Source organism: Porites lutea, chromosome 3 (assembly GCF_958299795.1).
Source record: "Porites lutea chromosome 3, jaPorLute2.1, whole genome shotgun sequence".
Taxonomy (NCBI): Eukaryota; Metazoa; Cnidaria; class Anthozoa; order Scleractinia; family Poritidae; genus Porites; species Porites lutea.
Genome location: NC_133203.1, coordinates 38,827,740 through 38,850,577, shown reverse-complemented (window position 1 = coordinate 38,850,577; position 22,838 = coordinate 38,827,740). Strand labels below are relative to the sequence as shown.

The 22,838-nt window shown below is 39.7% G+C and overlaps 2 protein-coding genes across 2 annotated transcripts; one reads left to right on the top strand and one right to left on the bottom strand.

Moving 5' to 3' along the window:
- Window positions 1-367: 367 nt before the first annotated feature.
- Window positions 368-2,506, top strand: LOC140932272 (uncharacterized). The gene has a single exon (XM_073381895.1). The coding sequence runs from the start codon at window positions 368-370 to the stop codon at window positions 2,504-2,506; it is 2,139 nt and encodes a 712-aa protein (XP_073237996.1).
- An 18,907-nt stretch (window positions 2,507-21,413) lies between these two features.
- LOC140932271 (uncharacterized) lies at window positions 21,414-22,538 on the bottom strand. Its single transcript, XM_073381894.1, has 2 exons — window positions 22,384-22,538; window positions 21,414-21,708 (listed from the first exon to the last, which is right to left on the bottom strand). The coding sequence occupies exons 1-2, from the start codon at window positions 22,524-22,526 to the stop codon at window positions 21,414-21,416; spliced, it is 438 nt and encodes a 145-aa protein (XP_073237995.1). The 5' UTR covers window positions 22,527-22,538.
- Between the last annotated feature and the right edge of the window lie 300 nt (window positions 22,539-22,838).

Sequence of the window (22,838 nt, the reverse complement as noted above, 5' to 3'; positions counted from 1 at the left end):
TCGTCTTTCAAATTACATGAAGATTTCTTCGATCATCAAATTACCAGATGTAGTGTATACGATGCTAATGCAAGCGCGTAGAAGCGAGAGAATGAATGTGATGTGATACACACGGGAATTACGTAATTTGCATGTACTATAGATAGCGTGTGTTGTAATTTATTCGAGTCTGTTAGCGTTCTGAGTTCGGAGTGTAACGGTCGTGAATAAAGTGTGTTTTAACCTAACCGCGGTACTACATTGGCGACGAGGATATTTCGAGGATATTTCGAGGATATTTCGAGGATTTCGCCGAGGGTTTCAAGAGTTTCGTTGAAAATCTCGCTGTGGATTTCGTCGAGGATTTCGTCAAGGATTTATTTCAGCGATGCCGGGAGGCGGTGGATCGGGCGAAACAAACGCGACAAGCGGTACTACGAGCGGTGCTGTTGGCGGTTCTGGGATGACTTCTGTTACTTTAGATGTCAGTGGATTGGAACCATTTAATCCAAAAGGAGAGGCGCACAATTTAAGTCAGCGATGGAAGAAGTGGAAGCGAGCGTTCAGTTTGTATGTGACCGGGAAAAGTGTATCGAACGACGTTCAAAAACGTGCTTTGCTGTTGCATGTCGCTGGTATGGATGTGCAAGAAATTTATTTCACACTAGCTGGTAAGGGTGGAGATGCAAGTTTTGAAGCAACGTTAAAGGTGTTGGACGACCATTTCGTGCCAAAGGCGAACATTCCCTTTGAGAGACATTTGTTTCGACAAATTTCGCAAGGGATCGGAGAGACAGTTGATCAGTTCGTTTGTAGATTGCGTCAGCGAGCAGCGACTTGTGATTTTGGCGCCGGCGAGGATGACTACATTCGCGATCAGCTCATAGACAAGTGTTATTCGAGCCATTTACGCCGGAAATTTCTGGAAAAGGAAGGAACTGTTACGTTAGATGAATTGTTGCGTGTTGCAAGATCCCAAGAAGCGGTTGATCGACAACTGAAGCAATACAGTACCGACCAAGCAGATAACCAGGTCAATGCAGTGGGTGGCAGGCTGTATGGAAACAAAAATCCCAGGAAAGCAAAGACGTGCTTTAGCTGCGGACAAGAAGGACACTTCAGTCAAGACAAAAAGTGCCCGGCGCGTGGTCAAACTTGCAGGAAGTGCGGCGAAACAGGCCATTTCAAAGTTAAATGCCCTCGACTCCATCAGCTAAGCAGGACCCATTCGGGATCTAGAGGACCTGAGAGTAGCAGAGGCGGACGCGGCAGAGGAGGCAGGAGTGCTGGTGGACTGGGTCGAGGTGGACGCGGACGCGGAGGGCGAGAGACGAACCTCGTGACTGGAAGACCTAGCCCTGGAGAGGAAGACAAAGGAGATTTCGCTGCATCAGGTCATTCGCAAAGACCCGATTATGCCTTTTCAGTGGAACAGGTGAATGATCGCAAGGAACAAAGGGGCGCTTTGGTAACGCTGGTCATTGGTGGTGTAGACGTACCCGATGTTCTCATTGATTCGGGAGCTTCATGTAATGTTATGGGCCAGCAGACCTGGGAGTTGTTAAAGCAAAAGGGGATTAACTGTGAATCTCGCAAATCTGCAAAGGAACTTTTTGCTTATGGTGGTACAGAACCTTTAGCGACCCTAGGAACGTTCACGGCAGATGTCACGCTGGCTGGGTTTGAAAACGGAAGTAATGCTGATTTTGTGGTGGTTGAAGGCGATGGTCGCACGCTGTTGGGCCGAGAGACTGCCGAGGCGCTAAACCTGTTGCGTATTGGTCCTTTTCAGACAAACAGTGTTGACGGTGGGCGATCGGACGGGGATGTCAGAGAGAAATACAAGCACTTGTTTAGTGGTGTTGGTCTTTTGAAGGGCTACGAGCTTAAGCTACACATTGATGAGTCGGTGAAGCCTGTAGCGCAGCATATACGTAGGATACCGTTCGGGTTACGCGAGAAGGTGGATGCAAAGCTGGATGAACTTTTGGAGCTTGACATTATAGAGGAAGTGCCGGAGGGGCCGTCAGGATGGATTTCGCCGTTGGTGGTGGTTCCCAAAAGCGATGGCGACGTAAGAGTCTGTGTTGATATGCGTCGTGCAAATGAAGCAATCGTCCGAGAGCGTCACCCAATTCCAACCGTTGAGGAGCTGTTACACGACTTGAATGGCAGTACGGTGTTCAGCAAGATAGATCTCAAGTGGGGTTTTCACCAGATTTTACTCAGTGAGGAAAGTCGCCACATCACTACCTTTGCCACGCATCGAGGGCTTTATCGTTACAAGCGGTCGATGTTTGGCGTAACTTCGGCGCCGGAGAAATATCAGCAGATCATTAGAGATGTGTTAAGGGGTTGTGCTGGGGTTGCGAACATTGCGGACGATCTCATTGTTCATGGGTGTGACGTGGAGGAACATGACAAGCGTCTTTTTGCGGTGTTAGATAGGCTGAGTGAAGTGGGGTTGACGGTGAACGGAGACAAGTGCGAGTTTAGATTGTCAAGGCTTACGTTCTTTGGTCATTAGCTGACTAGTGACGGTATAAACCCATCCGAAGAGAAGATTGCTGCTATAAGAGATGCTAGATCCCCCAAAGACGCAAGTGAAGTGCGATCGTTTATGGGTCTTGTCCAATATTCCGCTAAGTTCATGCCTGACGTGGCGTCCGTGGCCAAGCCTATTCAAGAGTTAACCAGGAAGGGCATCGTGTTTCACTGGGGTAAAGAGCAACAAACAGCCTTTGAGGAACTGAAGCGTCTAATCACCCAGGCAGAGACACTGGCTTATTTTAAGGTTGGCTGCAGAACGCGAATCTTTGCCGATGCATCTCCAGTTGGATTAGGAGCGGTTCTCACCCAGCAGCAGGGGGGAATGTGGAGAGTTGTCTCCTACGCGTCGAGGAGCCTAACTGACGTGGAACGACGCTACAGCCAAACAGAGAAAGAGGCACTTGCCTTGGTTTGGGCGTGTGAACGGTTCAACATGTACGTTTCCGGACAGAGCTTCGAGTTGGAAACAGATCACAAGCCCTTAGAGCGTGTCTACTCGCGCACTTCAAAGCCTTGCGCCCGAATAGAGAGATGGGTCTTAAGACTACAAGGGTACGATTTTAAAGTGGTGTACCGCCCAGGGAAGACAAATATAGCCGACGCGTTGTCCCGTTTGAACTCCTTGGATCAAGTGGACCATGGAGAAGACTACGACTTTGTCAGAGCCATTGCTATAAGCTGTATACCCGTTGCTCTATCACCTACAGAAATTGAAGAAGCTTCCTATTTTGACGAAGAATTGACGATAGTAAAGAGTTGCGTGAGGTCAGGGGACTGGGACCGGTGTACACTTCCCTCGTATGCACAAGTCAAGGACGAATTATGTGTCTATGGTGAGCTATTGCTTCGCGGCACAAGGATTGTGGTTCCCAAGCTCCTGCGCGACAGGGTGGTGCGGCTGGCACACGAAGGGCACCAGGGTATAGTGAAGACGAAGTATCGGCTCCGTAGTAAAGTTTGGTGGCCGGGAATGGACAAGGAAGTTGAGAAATTTTGTAAAGTTTGTCATGGCTGCCAGGTCACTTCTGGATTTAACCCTCCTGAGCCGATGTCCCGCGTTCTTCCTCCGAGCGCTCCTTGGCAGGATTGTGGAGCAGACCTGCTGGGACCCCTACCCACAGGAGAGAGTATTTTGGTGGTGATCGATTACTACAGTCGTTTCTTAGAAGTTGCTATTCTGAAGTCTACTACAAGTGCCAAGGTCATCGAAGCACTTGCACCCATGTTTGCCAGATTCGGTTTTCCGTTCTCTTTAAGGACAGATAATGGGCCCCAGTTCGTATCCGAAGAATTTGAAGCATATTTACGCGCAAATGGTATTGAGCACAGGAAAACGACGCCGTTGTGGCCTCAAGCTAATGGAGAGGTGGAACGCCAAAATCGCTCGTTACTTAAATGTCTACAGATTGCACATTTAGAAGGAAAGAACTGGAGAACTGAATTGCTTGTATGGTTGATGGCGTACAGATCCACTCCGCAAACGTCGACGGGGACTACCCCCTGTTACATGATGTTTGGCCACGAGGTTAGGTCCAAATTGCCAGAGTTAAGGAAAGAGACGGTCGGGGTGCCAGGCGAAGAAGTGCGAGAGCGGGATTGGTCAAGTAAATTAAAGGGCAAAGCTTATGCAGATCTCAAGAGAGGTGCCACGCCCAAGAGCATACGTGTTGGTGACACAGTACTTTTGAAAGCCGAAAAAACGAACAAGCTGTCTACCAACTTCAACCCTGCTCCTTTTAAGGTGGTTCAGAGGACAGGAACAGAGGTAACGCTTAGGAACGAAGCTGGTGTGCAACTGAAAAGGAACACTGCATTCGTAAAGAAGTACAACGATGGTGTATCCAATGGCAACGGAGACCAAGTGGTACAAGCAAGTTCTACAGTAGAGAAAGATGAGCCAGGGCCAAGCAGAGTTCCGGAGACGACAGAGGTATCAGGGCCAAGCGGAATTCCAGGGACTACAGGAGTATCTGAAAATTCCCAAGTACAAGCTGGGCATTCTACCGAAAAGGAAGATAACGCAGCGGAAAGGCCTGTGCAGAGGTCGACCCGAACTATAAGACAGCCTGCGCGCTATAAAGACTTTGTCCTGGATGTTTAGGACTTCTTTTCCTGTTTTGTCTAGTTTAATTCAAAGACTTTGTTTTGCTGAACATTTAGGGTTTTGCAGCCTTTTAAAACTGCCTTCCTGCTAAATTTGATCAAAGAAGGGAATGTAGTGTATACGATGCTAATGCAAGCGCGTAGAAGCGAGAGAATGAATGTGATGTGATACACACGGCAATTACGTAATTTGCATGTACTATAGATAGCGTGTGTTGTAATTTATTCGAGTCTGTTAGCGTTCTGAGTTCGGAGTGTAACGGTCGTGAATAAAGTGTGTTTTAACCTAACCGCGGTACTACACCAGACGCCTTAAATGTTTGTATGACCCACCAGTGCAAAGTAGGTCAATTAACGTGACAAACTATCATTTAATCATGTGATGTTCATTCAGGAATAATTGTCTACTCTCCCGCCTTTACTCAATTTGTCACCACTTCAAAAGACGTAACCACAAAGGGTAGTCTGGAGAGGATGGGTAGCAATAAAAGCTGATGAAAAAATAGTCAAAACATATTGCATGATTGGTCAAACGTTTCACGAATGCAAAGTGTAATTACTATATTGTAAAGGTAGAAAAAATATCGATTTGTATCGAGGATATAAGCACCAAAGATGTTCTAAGAGGTTAAAGTGTACCCTTCCTTTTGTAACTAAAAAGGTCAGTGTCCGGAATAACAAGAGTCATGGCTCTTGGGAATAATTAATCATCCAGTTGCAATGTATAAGAAAGTAGTATCTTTCTGATGTGAGAAAAGTAAGAGTTGTTCATGTCCAGGTGCGAATTGATGAATTTTGAATAATCGCATTAGCGAATCTCTTACCCTCACGCGTGTAGTGGAGGGGGGGGGGGGGGGAGGGTATGCCAACCCCCTCTAAGGTTTTTCTGAGTTTTTTCCTAGACGATTGAACATTAGCACCTGAAGTTTCAGTTGCTGTTCGTTTATTCCTCACGCGCATTTTGAGACAACTTTAGTGATGATCAGCTACTATGGTGACAAGATATTACGCCATAAGTAGCAGTTGGTCAGGCCACTTTTGAGTGAAAATGCATGTTTTTTCAACTTCTTTCAACGATAAAAGTAAATCTTGTGGATAAGCGAATTACTCCTTTACGTATTATTCTACATATCAAGCACAAAAAATTACTCAGCTTTCGCCTTTTTTACGTGATTTCTGATGCTTGTTAAAATCGGAGATAGCGACCAAGATGGTGATCATGTTTGGTGACGTCACAGGCCTCCAGCAGCGCCACCACCGATGTAATATACCTCATCTTGTAGTAAAGATCAATAAAAGGCTTTCCACTGAAGGTAAAATCTTTTCGAAATACTGCAACATATCAAAAACATATCCTAAAAAATGAATTAACAGTGATAGCATTTACAAAGATGAATGTTGAAATAAATAAATAAAATTTTTTATAAAATTAAAGCCTGTTTTCCATGAATAGCGTGTTCGAGCTAGAAGTTAACAGTTTACGAAAGCAAGTCAAACTGATTTTGCTTGTCTAACATCAGCGGGCAAAATGTTCCACAGAACAGCCCCGCTGTAGCAGAAGCTATTTCTATAGTAATTAGCTCGTGGCAAGGGAACAGCAAGCTTTCTTTCGGAATTTCTAAATATAAGGTTATAAGAATAAAACAAATCGCTGCGTAGTATGAATTTTGAAAACTTATAATCAGGTGCAAGGCAATTCAAAGATTTATACACCATCACAGCCTTCTGAATTTGCCGCTGAGTTTGAAGGTCTTTCCACCTCAAGTCATTTATAATAGTATACTCGCATCTGCAATGTCATAATTGGAGTTTGTGAGAACGCGTGCCGCACGGTTCTAGAGACACTGCAGTTGATCACGCAAAGTTTTACCACAGTTACCCCATACCACGCTGCAATAGTCAAAGTGTGATTGGACAAGGCCATAATATACATCATGCAAGGCGGTAGGGGGCAAACAATGACTGATGCGTTTCATAGCTCCAATACCAGATGCAATTTTCTCAGATAAAGCGTCAGCATGGTTTTTCAATGTTAGATTTTCGTCAATAAGCACCCCAAGAGACTTGAAACATTGAGAATGTTTTATAGGAACGTTATTTATATTCAAAGAAGGCGGAGAAAGTAGATTATTAAGCTTTTGCCGTGAGCCGATTAACATGAACTCAGTTTTAGTCATAGTTAGCGTTAATTTATTTGCGATAAGCCAGCGATTTATGTTGCGAAAGTCCTTGCTCAGGGAAGACTGAATTAATGGAGTGGATATTACCATTCGAATAAGTCAGATGGGTATCATCAGTATACATTCTTGCACAGAGTGAGACAGACAATTGGGCAAATCATTGATATATAATAGCAAAAACAGTTAAGACCCTAATATGGTGCTAATGATGCTTAGACAAAATATTATGATCCGATAAATAGGCAAAGAGTTGATTGTAGATAATTCTTTCAAATACTTTGCCAATTATAAAGACGATAATTATCTATATCACTTCTCTCGCCATGCTTAAATAGAGGAGTAACCCTCGCGGACTTCCAATCCTCAGGAAATATACCATTAACTAAGAAACTATTAAATATAATTTTAATATGAGGTTCAATCAAATCAGTGCAAACAAGGATAAGCCGAGTAGATATTCCATCGAGATCATGTCTTTTAGACTTGTTCAGTTTTGCTCCATGAGCAATAGACTGAGATACTCACCGTGGAGAGAAGCAAGCGTACCTGCCATGTTCCACGCACGCTTGGTTGCCGCGCGCCTCACTGTTTATATTGCAACGAATAGTAAATCGAAATATCTTTGCTAGTTTTAAAGTTTACTTTTCCAACGATGAGATCTTATTCTAACTCCAAAAATTTCCAGAATTTTTTATAGACCCAAAATCGAGCAACAAAAGCTAACACTGCGGCGAAAGATACTCTAATTTTGCCAAACCGAAATTATCTCAGACTGAATGATGCTTTGAAACCGCTTGATATTGGTATAGTAGTACACTGGGTATGGGATTATGACAGGGGCTTAAAAAAGGAGACGGACAAGAGATTTAATCTACCTTTCAATATTATTAATTAGTGAAAAACTCTATTTACTCCTGCTATTTAACCCGTTGATACATGAATATGAAAATGCTACTTGCTTGTAATGAAACGTATTCTTTCACAATTTTGCTATAATTGTTTTTGCGCATCAAAAGAAACGCAAACGTCTGAAATACTGTTCCAGCTGTGTCCGTGTAATCGATTTTTTGGACGACGATGTACAAGTCTTCTTACGTAGGTGGCCGTCATGTTTTCCTTTTACGCTTTTTTTTTTAGATTTCTAAGGGAAAGTAATCAAAGAACGCGAAGATTGTAAAAAAACACGCCTAAAGAATATTATTTTTTCTGCTGGCTGGACTGAAATACAGAACATATTTTGTAGGTTAGATTATTTTAACCAGTGAAAAGTGATCTTTCATTTAGATCTCTAACCTGCTGCGAAATGTGTTCGTTTCAGTTTCCAAAAATTAGCAAACGAGTAACCGAACAAGGTGCACCATTCTTTACCGATAAGGATGAATTGACGTTGAGTACCCAAAAATTCCAAACCTCAGGGCGAAAAAATAAGAAACAAAACGAACATTTCGTCCGACGTGACGGGCGTTCGTTAACAAGTGTTTACGAGCTTTATTCCTCTCGCACACAACATATACTCTAATATCGGTCTTCCATTCAATCATATTGTATATTTTATTTTTTTTATTTTTATCTCTTTTAACTTTTTTATTGTAAGGCTCTTTACCTTCCCCGCTATTACGGACTTAATATCTCGATCAACTATGTATTTTTGCAAACACTAACTCGCATATTGTCAGTAATAGGTGCTTCATTAAAAGGATTGACTGTAAATGAATAAAACAAAGACTGTGGCTTTTCTCAGACTGTAAAATGACCTCAGAATTTTGGTCTTCCACTCTCATTTGTTTTCTAAAAGTTGTTTTATGGCATACTGTTTGTCCAATTGTTGGAAAACATCTTTTTTTACGATATCGTAAAAATCGTATTGATCTAGCAGCTGATATAGATATCTTTGGGCAACATAAAATTGTGGACACCGGTTTCTAATTAAAGTAACCTGCACTCATTTAGGAATCCTTCACAAGTTGGAAATTGGAGTGATACACTGTACGTTTATCTCCCTTCCAATAATGATTCCTCGCTACACGGATTCCTTTCACTCCATTCAAAAGTCGGTCGTAGGAGATTAAACTGAGATTATTTGCTTTGTGCCTAAATTTCTAAATATAGGGGTATACTTATTTTGATATCACAAGAAATATAAACGATTTCGTGATACAGATATTCTGTATTAAAAAAGAGCTTTAGTGAAATTAACTACCAAATGAATTGATTTGGTTTTAAAGCCTTTTTCATATCATTGCTTTTACTATAATCAGTATTATTAATAATTTTTATATTATTTTACCATCACCTATGAGTAACGCTAATGTATCAGTCGTAATTGATCTGCAAGTTTCTCTCGATAGCCTTCATGGAAACGAGTGAAATGGTTTATGCCTTTACGTGTTCGAAAATAGGCAAACAGCTCAGACAAAAAGATAGCCTGTATGGCCTAACACTATGATCTTAAAATTAGTGACTATTACGTTCTCAAACAAAATTTGTAACAGTATGGACAATTGGCGTAACAGGGTGACCTTACATGACAAAGTAACTCCGAGAACAACGACAACAACAACAACAACAAATTATTTTCTTTTTGACAATTGCTTGTGACCTGGCAGGTGTATTTTCACTTAAGGTGGATTTCAACTGTAACTTTCCGTCCGTAAATAAAATAGAGGCAATGTATGGAAGGTCTCGCGTAAAGGTAAAATTTGAACCTTGCTCGACTTTTTAGGGTAAACGCGCGGCCTTTCAAACATTGCCTCTATTTAATTTACGAACGTAAATTTTACGCGTGTGCACACGAAAAAATTAAGCAACAGTGGAAATCCACCTTAGAAACTCTTCGAGGTGGGCCCAAGACAAAGAAAACTACGGTAAAAACCCATAAATGAATTTTTCTGGAACATTGGTACTGGAAAATAAACGATATGTGCAATAGCATTGGCTCTCTTGCAAAAACTACCCGAAGGCTGAAAAAGTCAAGTAAACTTGTTACTAACGTGACTCAGCTCTCTGTTCTGTTGATATTGGTCTATGCCACTCTCTGCTTTCTGTTTTGTTCTGACATCGTTTTACTCATTCTTTAAATACTTTCTTTTATGCCCTTTTTATACCATATACTATTTTCTATTCTATTTATTTAATCGTTCAATTCCTTCTTTTCTTCACTTTTGGTATTCCTGTTTATTAGTCCAGCTACAACGAAGATAAATGTGTATAAACTGAGGCGTCAGGAGATAGGGATATGTATATAAGTGAAGTTACTTTATATCTCATTAAAACAAAATAGACTAAAATATAATTCGGACCTGGAGGCAATCTCGATCAATGGGAAGTGCTTGGGAAAGGAGGAAATAATGAAGACACGCCTACATAAAAATAAAGCAATTATTAAGTCGGCAACAATATCCTCCTTCCCTCACTTACGGATGGGGGCAAACCTCAATGGCAAGAGTAAAAAAAGTTCAAAATCCCATTTTCGCAAGCCTCAATTAGCATTAGGGGAAATTTGTTCGGGTTAAGTGTCACCCTCATCTTTAGATTTTAAGTGGGTTAAGTGTAGGACAATTATCTCAATGAGATGAAAAAGCATTAATTATATGATGAACCATGACTGATACTCAATCACGCTTCCTCGACAAAATGTTTGTTGAAAGCCTTTGTCACTTCCTTGACATTTTTGGCAATTTTTTAAATAAATCAAACTGAGCCGGTTACCGTAGGGGTTAATATATGACATATATATATCCACATGGGGCACACACAATCTGTGCGTGTAACAGATTGTTATTTTATAGTAAATGCTCTGAATTTACGGTTTGCCTCACTCAAAGCGATATATCGCTAAGTATGTATCATAAATCAATGTTAAATAAACGTTGAATTACCGTACCTGTAGTAAACTGTCGTCCTTTCGCCTCAAAAACGATTGTTTGAGCGATTTCGAAGGACTTTGAGTTCGCCGATTATTGTTCCTAATAATAGAAGGACAAGGGAGGAATCCCTGTTTTGGAAGGGCTCCATCGCCCGAGCAATTTTATCCCAGAAAATCGCATCGCTCTGTTTACAAACTTTGCGGAAAAAAGGTCGAAAGATTCACGCTTCTTCTCGTACCTTCCGATGGAAAATCCATCCAAAAGGTCCGGAGCTAGCCCTCGAAGAAAATTCAAATGCCACAGTTTTTAAATTGACGTCGTTAAACAATAAACGCTTACAAAATCTTCTTTAAGTCAGTTATTATTTAACCATTGGGTCAACGACATCCAATTAAAAAGAGACAATCAGCCTGGAACGTATGAATCTTGCTACGCATTTTGACTGTTCAAGAACTGAGGGATTTTAATTTTCTTCGAGGGCTAGCTCCGGGCCTTGGGATGGATTTTCGATCAGAAGGTACGAGAAGAAGCATGAATCTTTCAACCTTTTTGCTGCGAAGCTTGAAATCGGAGCGATGCGATTTTCTGGGGCAAAACTGCTCCGGCGCTAGAGCCCTTTCAAAACATGGCTTCCGTCCTTGTCTTTCTATTATTAGGAACAGTAATCGTTGAACTCAAAATCCTTCAAAATCGCTCAAAAGCCGCTTTTGAGGCAAAAGGACGACTATATACCACAGGTAAGGTAATTCAACGTGTAACATTGAGTTATATACATACAGCGATATGTCGCTATGGATCAGAAACAAACGGTAAACCCAGTACATTTGCTATAAAATAACATCGGTTGCACAAACAGATTGTGTGGGCCCCCTGGAGGGAAACACTTATAGTCAAGAAGGATATGAACCCTTGGCTTTTATGTAGCTTATTGAGCCTTAAATGTAGGTCCTCATCAAATTTGCGATGTATTGGTCACAAAACGTAATGTTTAAATTTCAAACATGATGTTAAATTTAGAAAGATATCGTGGATATTTCTTTTGAATTAAAATATCACGATCTTTCTGATCGTTACATTGAATATAAAAGAGCAAGCTGTGTTTTCATGAACAAGTAGTCAACTGAAGAAGTTTTGGAGATGAGGACTCTAATTCTGTTGGCATTGCTTGGCTTTGTACTGTCCTTCAGCTGGCGGAGGTACTGCTGAAGCATATGATGCTAAAAGCAACGATCTTGCGAGGGACTTCCAAGGAGAAGTAAATGAAGGGTAAGAGAAAAACTAAACTTTTCTTCCTGTTAGTGATAGATTTCCAAAGAAAATTATAGCTTATCAGTAATTCATTAAAATTTTCCCAATTTTATTTATGTAGTACATGTTTCTGTTTTCTTTCTTTTTTTCGTTTCTCTTTATCTTTTTTCCCTCTTCAAAAAGTCACACATGTAGGTTAAGGTAAAGTTGTCGAGGTTCTAATCTAGATATATAAGCAATTGCAAACAATATAATAATGCTTTGTTAAAATAAAATAATATGTTCTAAAAATCAAGCGATATACTCTGCTTGAAAATAAGAAAATTGCTGGTTGATAATTTTGTAAGCACACGTTTTTCATTGCTTCTTCCCCCCGCAGTTACTAAGTTACTATTAAATATATATTAATATGGTAAAGTTACAGTATGTAAGCGTTTTGTTAAATGAAACTTCGTCAGTTTTCTGGCAATGTACAGCACTTTACAGTGCACTTTGAAAGGGCTTTTGAAACTGGATCGTGTGAGTTTGTCAGCAGATAAACTCACTTTCTGTCTGGAAATTGAATTTATATGAAATGTTTTCAGTAGTAAGATTTCTGGATCATAGTACAACCGACGAGTGAGATTAATTGTCGGTAAATCATTCGAATTAGCATTTGATACATGTTTTTCAATAAGGTTTAGTTTACAGTTTGATTATTTGGATCAATAAATACAGCTCGGATCCACCCCAAAGGAAAAATGATTCGCGAAAGAATAGAAAAATTTAATATAATTTAATACAATTACAACTAAATATCGAATGAAAGATACAGACGACAGAAGAACAAAGAAGACGATGACGAAAACGTTTATGGTATACAGCAATAAGAAGATGATAAGGAGGAAGTGGAGAACGAAGATGAGAATGAAAACGCTTTTACCATTCGAGGGATTGAGGGTGAAGATCCCATCTGGCCTATCCTCATCTCCCATCTGGCCTATTCTGGCCTATTCGCACAGTATTTCGATGTTTTCGCTGACGTAGAGGCCGGCGCGTGGGCTATGTATCAAGAGAGGATAAAAGGGCTAAGAGAATTAATCCCCCATATCAGCTCTATACCAATCGTAATCCCTCTAAAAATATTTTTAGATCTTCTCTGACGTCTGTTGTTCCCAAGAGGGTCAATGTTGACAGGTGGGCAAAGGCCCACGCAATGCTTCCCGACGTTCGCGAATCAACTGATATGAAAGCGTAGGTAAGGGTAAGAACACTGCGGGGGGGGGGGGGGGGGGGGGGGGATGCTCTCAGTGTCAATGTATGACTCCACGGAGACTCATTAGGGCGGCCAAATTGAGATTTGCTCAGAAAGAATTTAACCTAGCTAAAAGGAAACAAAAAGGAAAACCGCTGTTGTTTTGAAGAACATTCTAAGGCGGTCACGTTTCACACTCACGGGCTATGGGTCGTGTTTAGCCTGTCAACACTTTATTTCAAACGTAGCTGACCGTTTTCTTTTTCTCGATGCTCATGCCGACTTTGATACATGCTCAAATAAAAAAAAGTCTCAAAAACCGATAACTTATCATTTCCCATTAAGAGAGGATAAACCCTCTTTATTCTCTCTTCATCGCATTCATCGCTCTCGCCCTCCCGTCCTTCAGACATGCTTTTGCACTTTTATTCCTCCACGAAACTTCCACGAAACACGCGAGGAAATATTATCCGCGAGAAAACCGATACGTTCCAAAAACAACTTTAGAGAGATTACGATGGGTAGAGGGCCTATATAATGGATTAATTATCTTAGCCCCTTTATCCTCTCTTGCATCTATCTATTTATCTATGTATCTATGTATCTATGTATCTATGTATCTATGTATCCATGTATCCATGTATCCATCCATCCATCCATCCATCCATCCATCCATCCATCCATCCATCCATCCATCCATCCATCCATCCATCCATCCATCCATCCATCCATCCATCCATCCATCCATCCATCCATCCATCCATCCATCCATCCATCCATCCATCCATCCATCCATCCATCCATCCATCCATCCATCTATCTATCTATCTATCTATCTATCTATCTATCTATCTATCTATCTATCTATCTATCTATCTATCTATCTATCAATCTATCTTTCTATCTTTCTATCTGGTTGTCCGTGTTGTTGGTAAATAGTGGTAATGATCTTTTTCGAACCAGATTGCGAGTTCCCATAGTAAAGTTTTAGATAGAACTAACTTTGTTAAGCTATAAAATGCGAAGCAGATCGTTATCAACTAGTGTAGGGATCTTATGAAATTTGGCGCAAATATTGCTATGATGGACGATCCCGGCGATCGAGGCGATCGAACGTAGCGAACCTACAGTGTAGCGACTCAAAGCAATGCAGGGTTGAAGGTTCGCATTAGAGTCAGTCTGTTTGCACCATAAACTGTATAAGCGAAATTTTGTGTTCCCGAAATTTCGCTTACATCCATCTATCCATCCATCCATCCATCCATCCATCTATCCATCCATTCTTCCTTCCTTATTATAAGTTAACAGGTCAACAAAAATTATTTAAGCTTATATAAAGGTAAGGAACAGAGGAAAGGTTACATTAAAAACATAGCTGAGATTAACTGGAATACAGAATATAAGTCAGAAGCTTACAAGTGCACTATTAAGCTGATTGCAAAGACAACAAGTGGGTGAATTACGGAAGATTTTGAATATGTACATTTGTCCTAATAAGGTAGGTAGATCAAGATAGTCGTTTGTTTGCAAAAGGATTTGAAGTAAGCAGTCATGTACTTTCTTTTCAAAGCTTTGTTTTGGGAGATTTCTAATACTCGGAGGCATGCAATGCTATATTTTGACCCCCAATCTTGAAAATGACTTGCCTTGTTTATGCAGTCTTGAAAATTTAATTTCGTACTCAACTCTTGACGAGGATCTAGTGTTATAAGCGTGTATTTGATCAATAGTGTTGAATAAACGTAAAATATTCTGTGGTGCTAAAAAAATGACGACAGGCATCTGTGCCATCTAATATCTCTAAACCCACCACGGTCTCAGAACGCTTTCTTACCTAATGATCACTCTGCTAACGACATCACACTTATCCCACTAGAGCTCATTAAATCTAATAGAAACAGTGTACGAAAAGCTAGAGAAGCATACCTCATCGAGAGAGGTAAAACTGTTGAATCATTAGGTATGAATAAGAAAGATGAAATGTAATACAGTCTTTATTTCTTCTATTTGTTATCATTTATTTATACTATTTTTACATTTCAAATTTCTTTCCAATCACTACTTCAACGCCGGTTTTTGTTTTCAACGTTCACTTTTTTCTCATTTAAATTTTCAAGTTTTATTATAGTATCATATTGCACGCTATTCTTTAATTTTCAAATTGTAACGTCTTAGCTTAACCTCTTCATTATATGCAAGACTCCTGAAGAAGGCGTCGAATAAACTTGCAGATGATTCGTTTAGGGCGCCCACTGGTGGCGTCTTTCGGTGGAACTTGATGGGCAATGTCAATATCTCGAACAGTCAAATTTGCTCCTTTGGCATTAAAGATACGTACACAGAGCTCAGTTGTTTCCATAGCTGAATCCCTTGGCTTCAGCTCAGGGATTCCTAAGAGCTTGACATTGAACGAGCAGCTGTATTCTAGGGCTTCATCGATTTATTTCGCGAGTAATTCAACCTTCTCCGATAAGCGAGATAAACGTGTCGATAGTTGCGAGATTAATTGTTTCGTGTCATTGCAGCTTGCGTTAAGGTCGTCGTATTCATCTCCTAAGAAGTTAAGAGACTTCTCTGCTTCGACATGGAATCAAAAAATCACCTGCGGGATTCCGCAAGGTTCTCTATTGGGACCCATGTTCTTCCTTCTCCTTCTAAATGACCTTTGCAGAGTTTCTAATTGTTGAAGTTCCTACTGTTTGCTGACGATACCAATATTTTGTTATCAGGAAAATACCCTGACCTTCTGATTGACTCAGCAAATTTTGAATTATCCAAAATTGTTACATAGTTTCAAGCGAACAAGCTCTCTTTGAATATACACAAGACCAATTGTGTGTTATTTAAGCCGCGACAACGGAATTGCTCTGTGTCAAAATCATTACAAATCGATGGCAAAACAATAGATTGGGTACAGTAGACGTCCTTTCTAGGAGTTATTTTTACAAACCATTGGAAAGCACACATTTGCCATGTTGCCTCTTAAAAAGGCCAAAACAATTGGTATAATTTATGAGTCCAAATACTTTCTACCCAAGAAATCTCTAGTCCCGCTTTACTATTCTCTTTTTTATCCTTACTTACATTACTGCAACCTAGTCTGGGCTTCAACTTATAAAACCAATTTACATCGGCTCATTCATTTGCAAAAACGCATTGTTCGAATAATTGACAAATAAAGATTATCGAGCTCCTTTGGAACCTAGCCTTAAAAATTTAGAACTATTAAAGGTCTTTGAGATCAATTCTTAACAAACCGGTATTTTTGTGTTCTCGTGTTGTAACCATCCGTTGCCTTCGACCTTCGACAACGTTTTCACATATGGTTCTCTTGTTCATGATTACAATACTGAGGCTCTGCCAGGAAGGTGGTGGTGGTGGTCCCCTCTCAAACAACAATAACAATAACTTTATTTAAAGAGGGAAGCGCAGTAACCTATTACAGTTTTCTAACCTACGGCCCTCGAAAAATAAATAAATAGATAAATAAATTTAGAAAACTAAAAACAAATAAATTTATAAATATATATATATATATATATATACACACAAAAGAGACAATATTTAAAGTAAAATAGGCTATAGACACTTAATGAATAATATGTAAATCGACGAAAGCGGGCAAACTATGTACTATAAATGAACATGTATACATATATACATAAATATAAATTAAAAGACATAATAGTGGTTGTAGTAGGACTATGAAAAACGGTGACAATGAATAGAATAGCGGCAAGTCGAGCACAGTAGATCCTCCAAGTGCTCAGCCGATGATAGGCGTGAGAAAAACAGACTTCGTAATTTAGACTTAAGAGAGGAGGGAAGAAATTTAAATATCAGTGGAGAAGAAGAAATAGAAAACTCATTTAAGTCGGAACTGAGGTCATTAAAAAGTTTAGTAGCAGTATAGGCCAAGGTGCGTTTCCCAGAGTTGCTATGTGGGCATGGCACCTTTAAGTCGTAAAGAGAGGCTCTTGTAAAACGGCCCAGAGGTCCACGCGAATCACAAAGAAATTGAAATATGTTCCTGAGACATTTAGGAGCATTCGGATTAAGGAGTACGATGAAAAGAAGAAACATTTTCCTGTATTTAATAAGATCAAAAACGGGAATCCAGTTAAGTTTTAAAAATAAAGAAATAGAAGCCTGAGAGAGGTCGGCATCAAGGAGTATACGCCCAGCACGCTTCTGAAGACGAAGCAGTCGTAAGAGGAGATGGTGGGAACAGTTACCCCAGGCAGCAGAACAATAAATAAAGTAGTTGTTAACACAAGAATTATAGAATCTTAAAGCAGAATCAAAGTTAAGATAAGGTTTGATGCGACGGAGAAGAGAAAGCCTACTGCTAATGATGCAGCAGATTGTATCGATATGATGCTCCCAAGACATGTTATTGTCTATCATAACGCCCAGCATCTTGGCATAGTCCACTTGCTCAATAAATCTACCATTTGGACATTGAGTGCCGAGCTGGTTAAAGTACGGCGTTTCTGCAGGGTCGTAATAAGTAAAGATTTAGTTTTGGTTGTGTTAAGTGACATTCGATTAATATCAGCCCACGTATATACAGTTCTAGCAACTTCATTCAACTGAGTGCTGAGGGAACTAACAGAGGGCCCTCGAACAAGAATATTAGTATCATCCGCAAACATAGTTGAAGTTACGTCTGAATGTAGCACTAACGGCAAGTCGTTGATATGAATAATAAAGAAAAGTGGCCCCAGGATACTACCTTGCGGCACACCTACAGAGACTGGAAGTGCTTCAGATAGAGTGCCCCTAAACTGGGTTTTTTCTTTCGTCTGAATTTTAAAACGTCTCTTGTCGGTGTTAATATTAAATGGTTCGCGTCGCTATTGGAAATTGAACGAGAATTCTTTGCAAACGGGAGATAGCAATGCCGTGTAATGAAACCATAAGAGTTCTGCAATTACTCAGTTAACATTTCGCGTATCGAACCCTATACGTCGCCATTTACAATTAAGTGATCCACGTTCAACATTTTAAGACTAACTGGCATGATAAATCGTGAAGGCACATTGGTCTACTCTGTGAGAGTGGTTGGAAGGTCTGTGGTTAGGTTACCTAGTCCCTGGTCTCCCCACCGTCGTCACCTTTGTATTGCTTACATTAAACAAGAAACTTAAGTCTGGATCACATTGGTTGTCTTTACACTAGGCTCTTAAATAAGACTTAAGTCAAATCTCAAGCAACTTTAATTTATTTTTGTGTTTCATTTAAGTCGGAAAGTTGAAACGATTCAAGAAAGTTTCAAGTGACTTGAAAACCATCTTATGACCGACTTAGCTGACTTGCGATTACTTGAGTTTCGAGAACGACAAAAACATGCCAGTCAATCTTAATTACGTTGCGTGGGAAAATAGCTTAAGTTAACCTGAAGTAAAAAAGAATCGGTTATGTGTGAAGATTTATTTTACTTGAAGTCATTAAATTTACTTGTCTTGAAATATTTCTTAGATTATTTGGGATCTGGTGTAAAGACTATCATTGTCTCTCTTCACCCAAGTGTATAGTGCGTACGACGATCATAATGTTGACCGGGAATTGAAAGCCTTGCGATGTTCGAATCCCGTTCATGGAGATGTAGTATCTTCGAACTAGTCGCTTCACGCTACATTTACAGAGGAAAGTGCCAGTCTGATGAACCACATCGGGATACTTCCGTGCGAAGCGGAAGAAAACTTGACGAAAATTACTTCTTCTTGACATTCATTCTATCGCTTATTCTCGGCTTTGCCGTCACTGTCGGAATTTGGCTGAGGGAGGTTGTCTTTCATTTTACTACTTTTTGGGTGATATCACCTATCGAAATTTACCCTGGGAGGGCCTCAATACTCGATTTGCACAGAATAAGGTACATATTTCATAGAATAATGTACTCATTATTTGCAACATCAACTTGACACGAAATTTGACGTCATTATGACATCATAATTATTGTTGAATTAATGGGCAAAATTCAAATTTCGTGTTTTTTTCCCTCAAAGCGAAAACTGCTTAAATAGTATATAGTAAGGTGTCTAACAAAACTAAGACATTGGCAAAAGCATTAACAATCTTTAAAAATAAAAGTGATGTCATGGTGACGACATTCATAGTTCAAGAAGGGCTTGGAACCATTCGCCGCCTTTGATCCACCATTTTGAATTGATGAATTGTATTGCATTGTACTTAAAACCCGAGGCAATCGTTAAGAAAATAATGATCTCTGTATAAAAGGATGCTTATAATGCAAGAACGTCCGCAATTATGAAATTCCGAGAGAAATTATCACTGTTTAAAACTGAAGCCAGCGTGTGCCATTTGGTTATTTTAAATTAATGTTTTTCTCTCACCAAACCAATCACTAAAAAGCATGGATCAGTCTAACAGTTATACTAAACTACATGAAATATTGCTGAAATAAGTGTGTGCTAAAATTCAATTAGCAAAAACCAAATTAAATCCTCTTTTTTTTTTTTTTTAAAAAAAGCAAATTTTGAAGAACATGGCCGTCAAAACCTGGTTGCAATGTTCACTTAAACGTTGACGTATACGTCACGGTGACTTTAAAATGTTGCGAGGAAATTCTTAGGAAAAGTTAGCGGAGGGAGCTCCAAAAGCCCCCACCGGCCTGAATAGGGCTAAAGGTGAATTTGTTTCCAGCATCCAAGTATAGCCGACGCATTTGCATGGAGGATTTTTGCTCAAAAACAACACTGAGAAAACTTTGACAGGCAAATGAGTCGGCTGTACGGTAATGCTGCAAATGATGTAATCACATGATGGAGACCAGCCGTAGGCTGTGAAAAGTTCGCGATCAACAAAGTGACTAAATTGTCAGAAAGGATATACGAGTCCTGTCATACACACACCACAGATAGTAATGTCTTCCATTATCTTAGCCAACACGAAGTTACACTGAGATACACAAAAACGCAATAGCTCGTACAATTGCATGTATTTTGTTCAGTTTAAATCCTCTTACATATCTTTAGTAGTAAGTTTTGTTATATGCGTGCTAAGATATCAAGTCGATGTAAAGCTGTTTCTTCAACTATTAAACGTAAAGGAGTTTTAGCCAACCACAGGAGCACACCATGTTTTACACAACAGAGTTTACGATAACTAGATAAAGATGCTCGCTGTTGATTCAATCATGAAATCCTGTCCAGGTAGTCGCTTTTAATAGGGAAGTTCGGGCAAACCTAGAAAAAGGTGCAAGAAATAAATGAAATAAAAATGATAAATGAATAAGTTATAATTCAATACTAATCGCCAGGTAATGTCTTACAAGTACCTGCGTTTAGTGACATTTTTGAGAAATCAAAGTGATAATAAATCGATTTCTTACGTGTTTTAGGTTGCAACTAATAAAATAAATATTCAGACACCCGTTCTCACTCTGTAGTGTCAAACGAGAATAGAAAATAGTAATAATAATAATAATAATAATAATAATAATAATAATAATAATAATAAAAAAGACAGATCATCCTTTAAACGGTGTAAGATTGCTGCCGACCCAGGACAGGTCGCGCACCCGGTCAAGATTCTTCCGCACTGTTTTAGTTTGTTTTTTCTATTTCCTTTCAACTATAAAAGTAAATCTTGTGGCTAAAATAATACAAAGTGGTTATTTATATGTTATTATTCATGTAAAGCACAAAAATTACTATTTCCCGCAGTTTTAACCCGACTTCTAATTCTTGGTAAAATCCAAGATGGCGACCATTGTTGGTGACGTCACAGGTGTCAAGCAGCGCCACCACCCATAAAGTATACCTCATCTTCTTAAGAAGATCAAAGTCTTTCAACTAAAACTACAATCGTTTTGAAATACTGCAGCATATCAAAAACTGCGGGGATGGGTTCTATCCACCGCGCCCCTTCCCCACCCCCCCACCCTTGTACCACGGTGGGGGTATGAATTTGCGTGTACGTTCGAGGGTTAAACTCCCGGAAACCACCAACTTATATAACCCCTATATATGTGGTAAAATAAGCAGACGCTATCTTTTGCCTGAGAGGTGAATATAGTAAACACAAAATTGTTGAGATGTGCAAAAACGAATGCCGATTGCAGATTGTCCAGATTGCACTTGAAACAATGTATAGATAAACAGACAAACAAAGAAACAGATGGACAGACAAATACAAATGGATGGATGAATGCATGGATGGCTAGATGGATAGATTGGTAAATACATTTCAGATAGATGCATCCACCTACTTTTAACGTTTCCAGCATTAACCCCATCGTCGGCCTCTACGTCTGCGACGCCAACCCCCGCGACGGCCTCTGCGACGGCGGCGCCAACCCCCACGCCGGCCTCTACGTCGGCGGAAACGTCGAAATACTGTTCGACCAATGAGAAGAGGCCAGATAGGATCTTCAACTTCATTTCCTGGGTTGATCAAAGCGTTTTCATTCTCATCTTCGTTATCCCCTTCCTCGTCATCATCGTCTACTTGCCGTACAGCATAAACGTTTTCGTCATCGTCTTCTTCGTTTTCGTTTCTGTGATTCATATCTTTGTTCCTGCTGTTTAGGCAAATGAAATTGATATTCCACAGTTAATCTTTATGATATGATATTTGTTTTTGTGTTAACTGGAAAATGTTTTCCAATTGTTTGTTGCCAACGCTATTCACGCATCCAAATAATCATACTGTAAACAATACCTTTTTGTGTAACTATTCGGCAAAGGCTATAATTATCGTGATTTACCGAAAATTAAACAAGGCTACGTGGGGAACTTGGCAGACCGACACATGTCCTGACAGCCGAAATCATTAGTTATGTGCTTTGTTGGCGATAAGTTTTTAAATCATTATATATTTTTTTATATTACAATACCGAATTGTCCCTGTTTCTGCTAGAGATTTAACAAAGTACAAATACACTTTAAAGAACAGAAAATAACTCTACTGGGTTCATAACTGATTTAGTAACTTGCTGGATGAAAAACGTTCATGAAAAAAAAAAATGTTTTGACCAAGCGTTTTTTTGTTTGTTTGAATCCTATGTTAGTGCCTCAACAACTGTAACCTCGATGTAACCAATAGGAACCTAGGAATGTTTGGAGAGCAATGAAAAAGGACACTTGCACATGATGCAATTGAAAATGCGTACATTTCAACCTATGCAGATATGCTACAATTAAGTCTTTGAAAATCTATCAGTAACTGCATAAAACAGGCTACGTTTCTCTCTTACCCTTCTTTTTCGTCTGCTTGGACCTCCCTCGCAAGATCGTTACTTTCAGCATCATATATTTCAGCAGTATCTCCGTTGAATGGAATAGCCAAGCTAAGGGCCAGTACAAAACCAAGCAATGCCAACAGAATTAGAGTCTTCATCTCCAAAACTTCTTCAGTTGACTACTGGTTCATGGAAACGCAAGTCGCGCTTTTATATGCTTTGTAACCATCGTATGTATCGTGATATTTTGATTCAAAACAAAAGTCCACGATAGCTTTCTAAAATTAACATCATGTGTGAAATTTAAACATCACGTTTTGTTACCAATGAATACATCAAAAATATAACGAGGACCTACACTTAACGCTCAATAAGCTACGTAAAAGCCAATAGGTACATATCCTTCTTGACTAAAAGAGTTTCCTGTTGTACACGTCGTATATTAGCCCTAAAAGTAATCTATAGTAATC

What these genes read in the sequence shown, in the direction of transcription:
- LOC140932272 (XM_073381895.1), top strand. Translation starts at nt 368, where the DNA reads ATGCCGGGAGGCGGTGGATCGGGCGAAACAAACGCGACAAGCGGTACT.
- LOC140932271 (XM_073381894.1), bottom strand. Translation starts at nt 22,526, where the DNA reads ATGAAGACTCTAATTCTGTTGGCATTGCTTGGTTTTGTACTGGCCCTT. An exon ending in CAAGCAGACGAAAAAGAAGG is followed by an intron (nt 21,709 to 22,383) that starts GTAAGAGAGAAA and finishes TTGCCTAAACAG; the next exon opens with CAGGAACAAAGATATGAATC.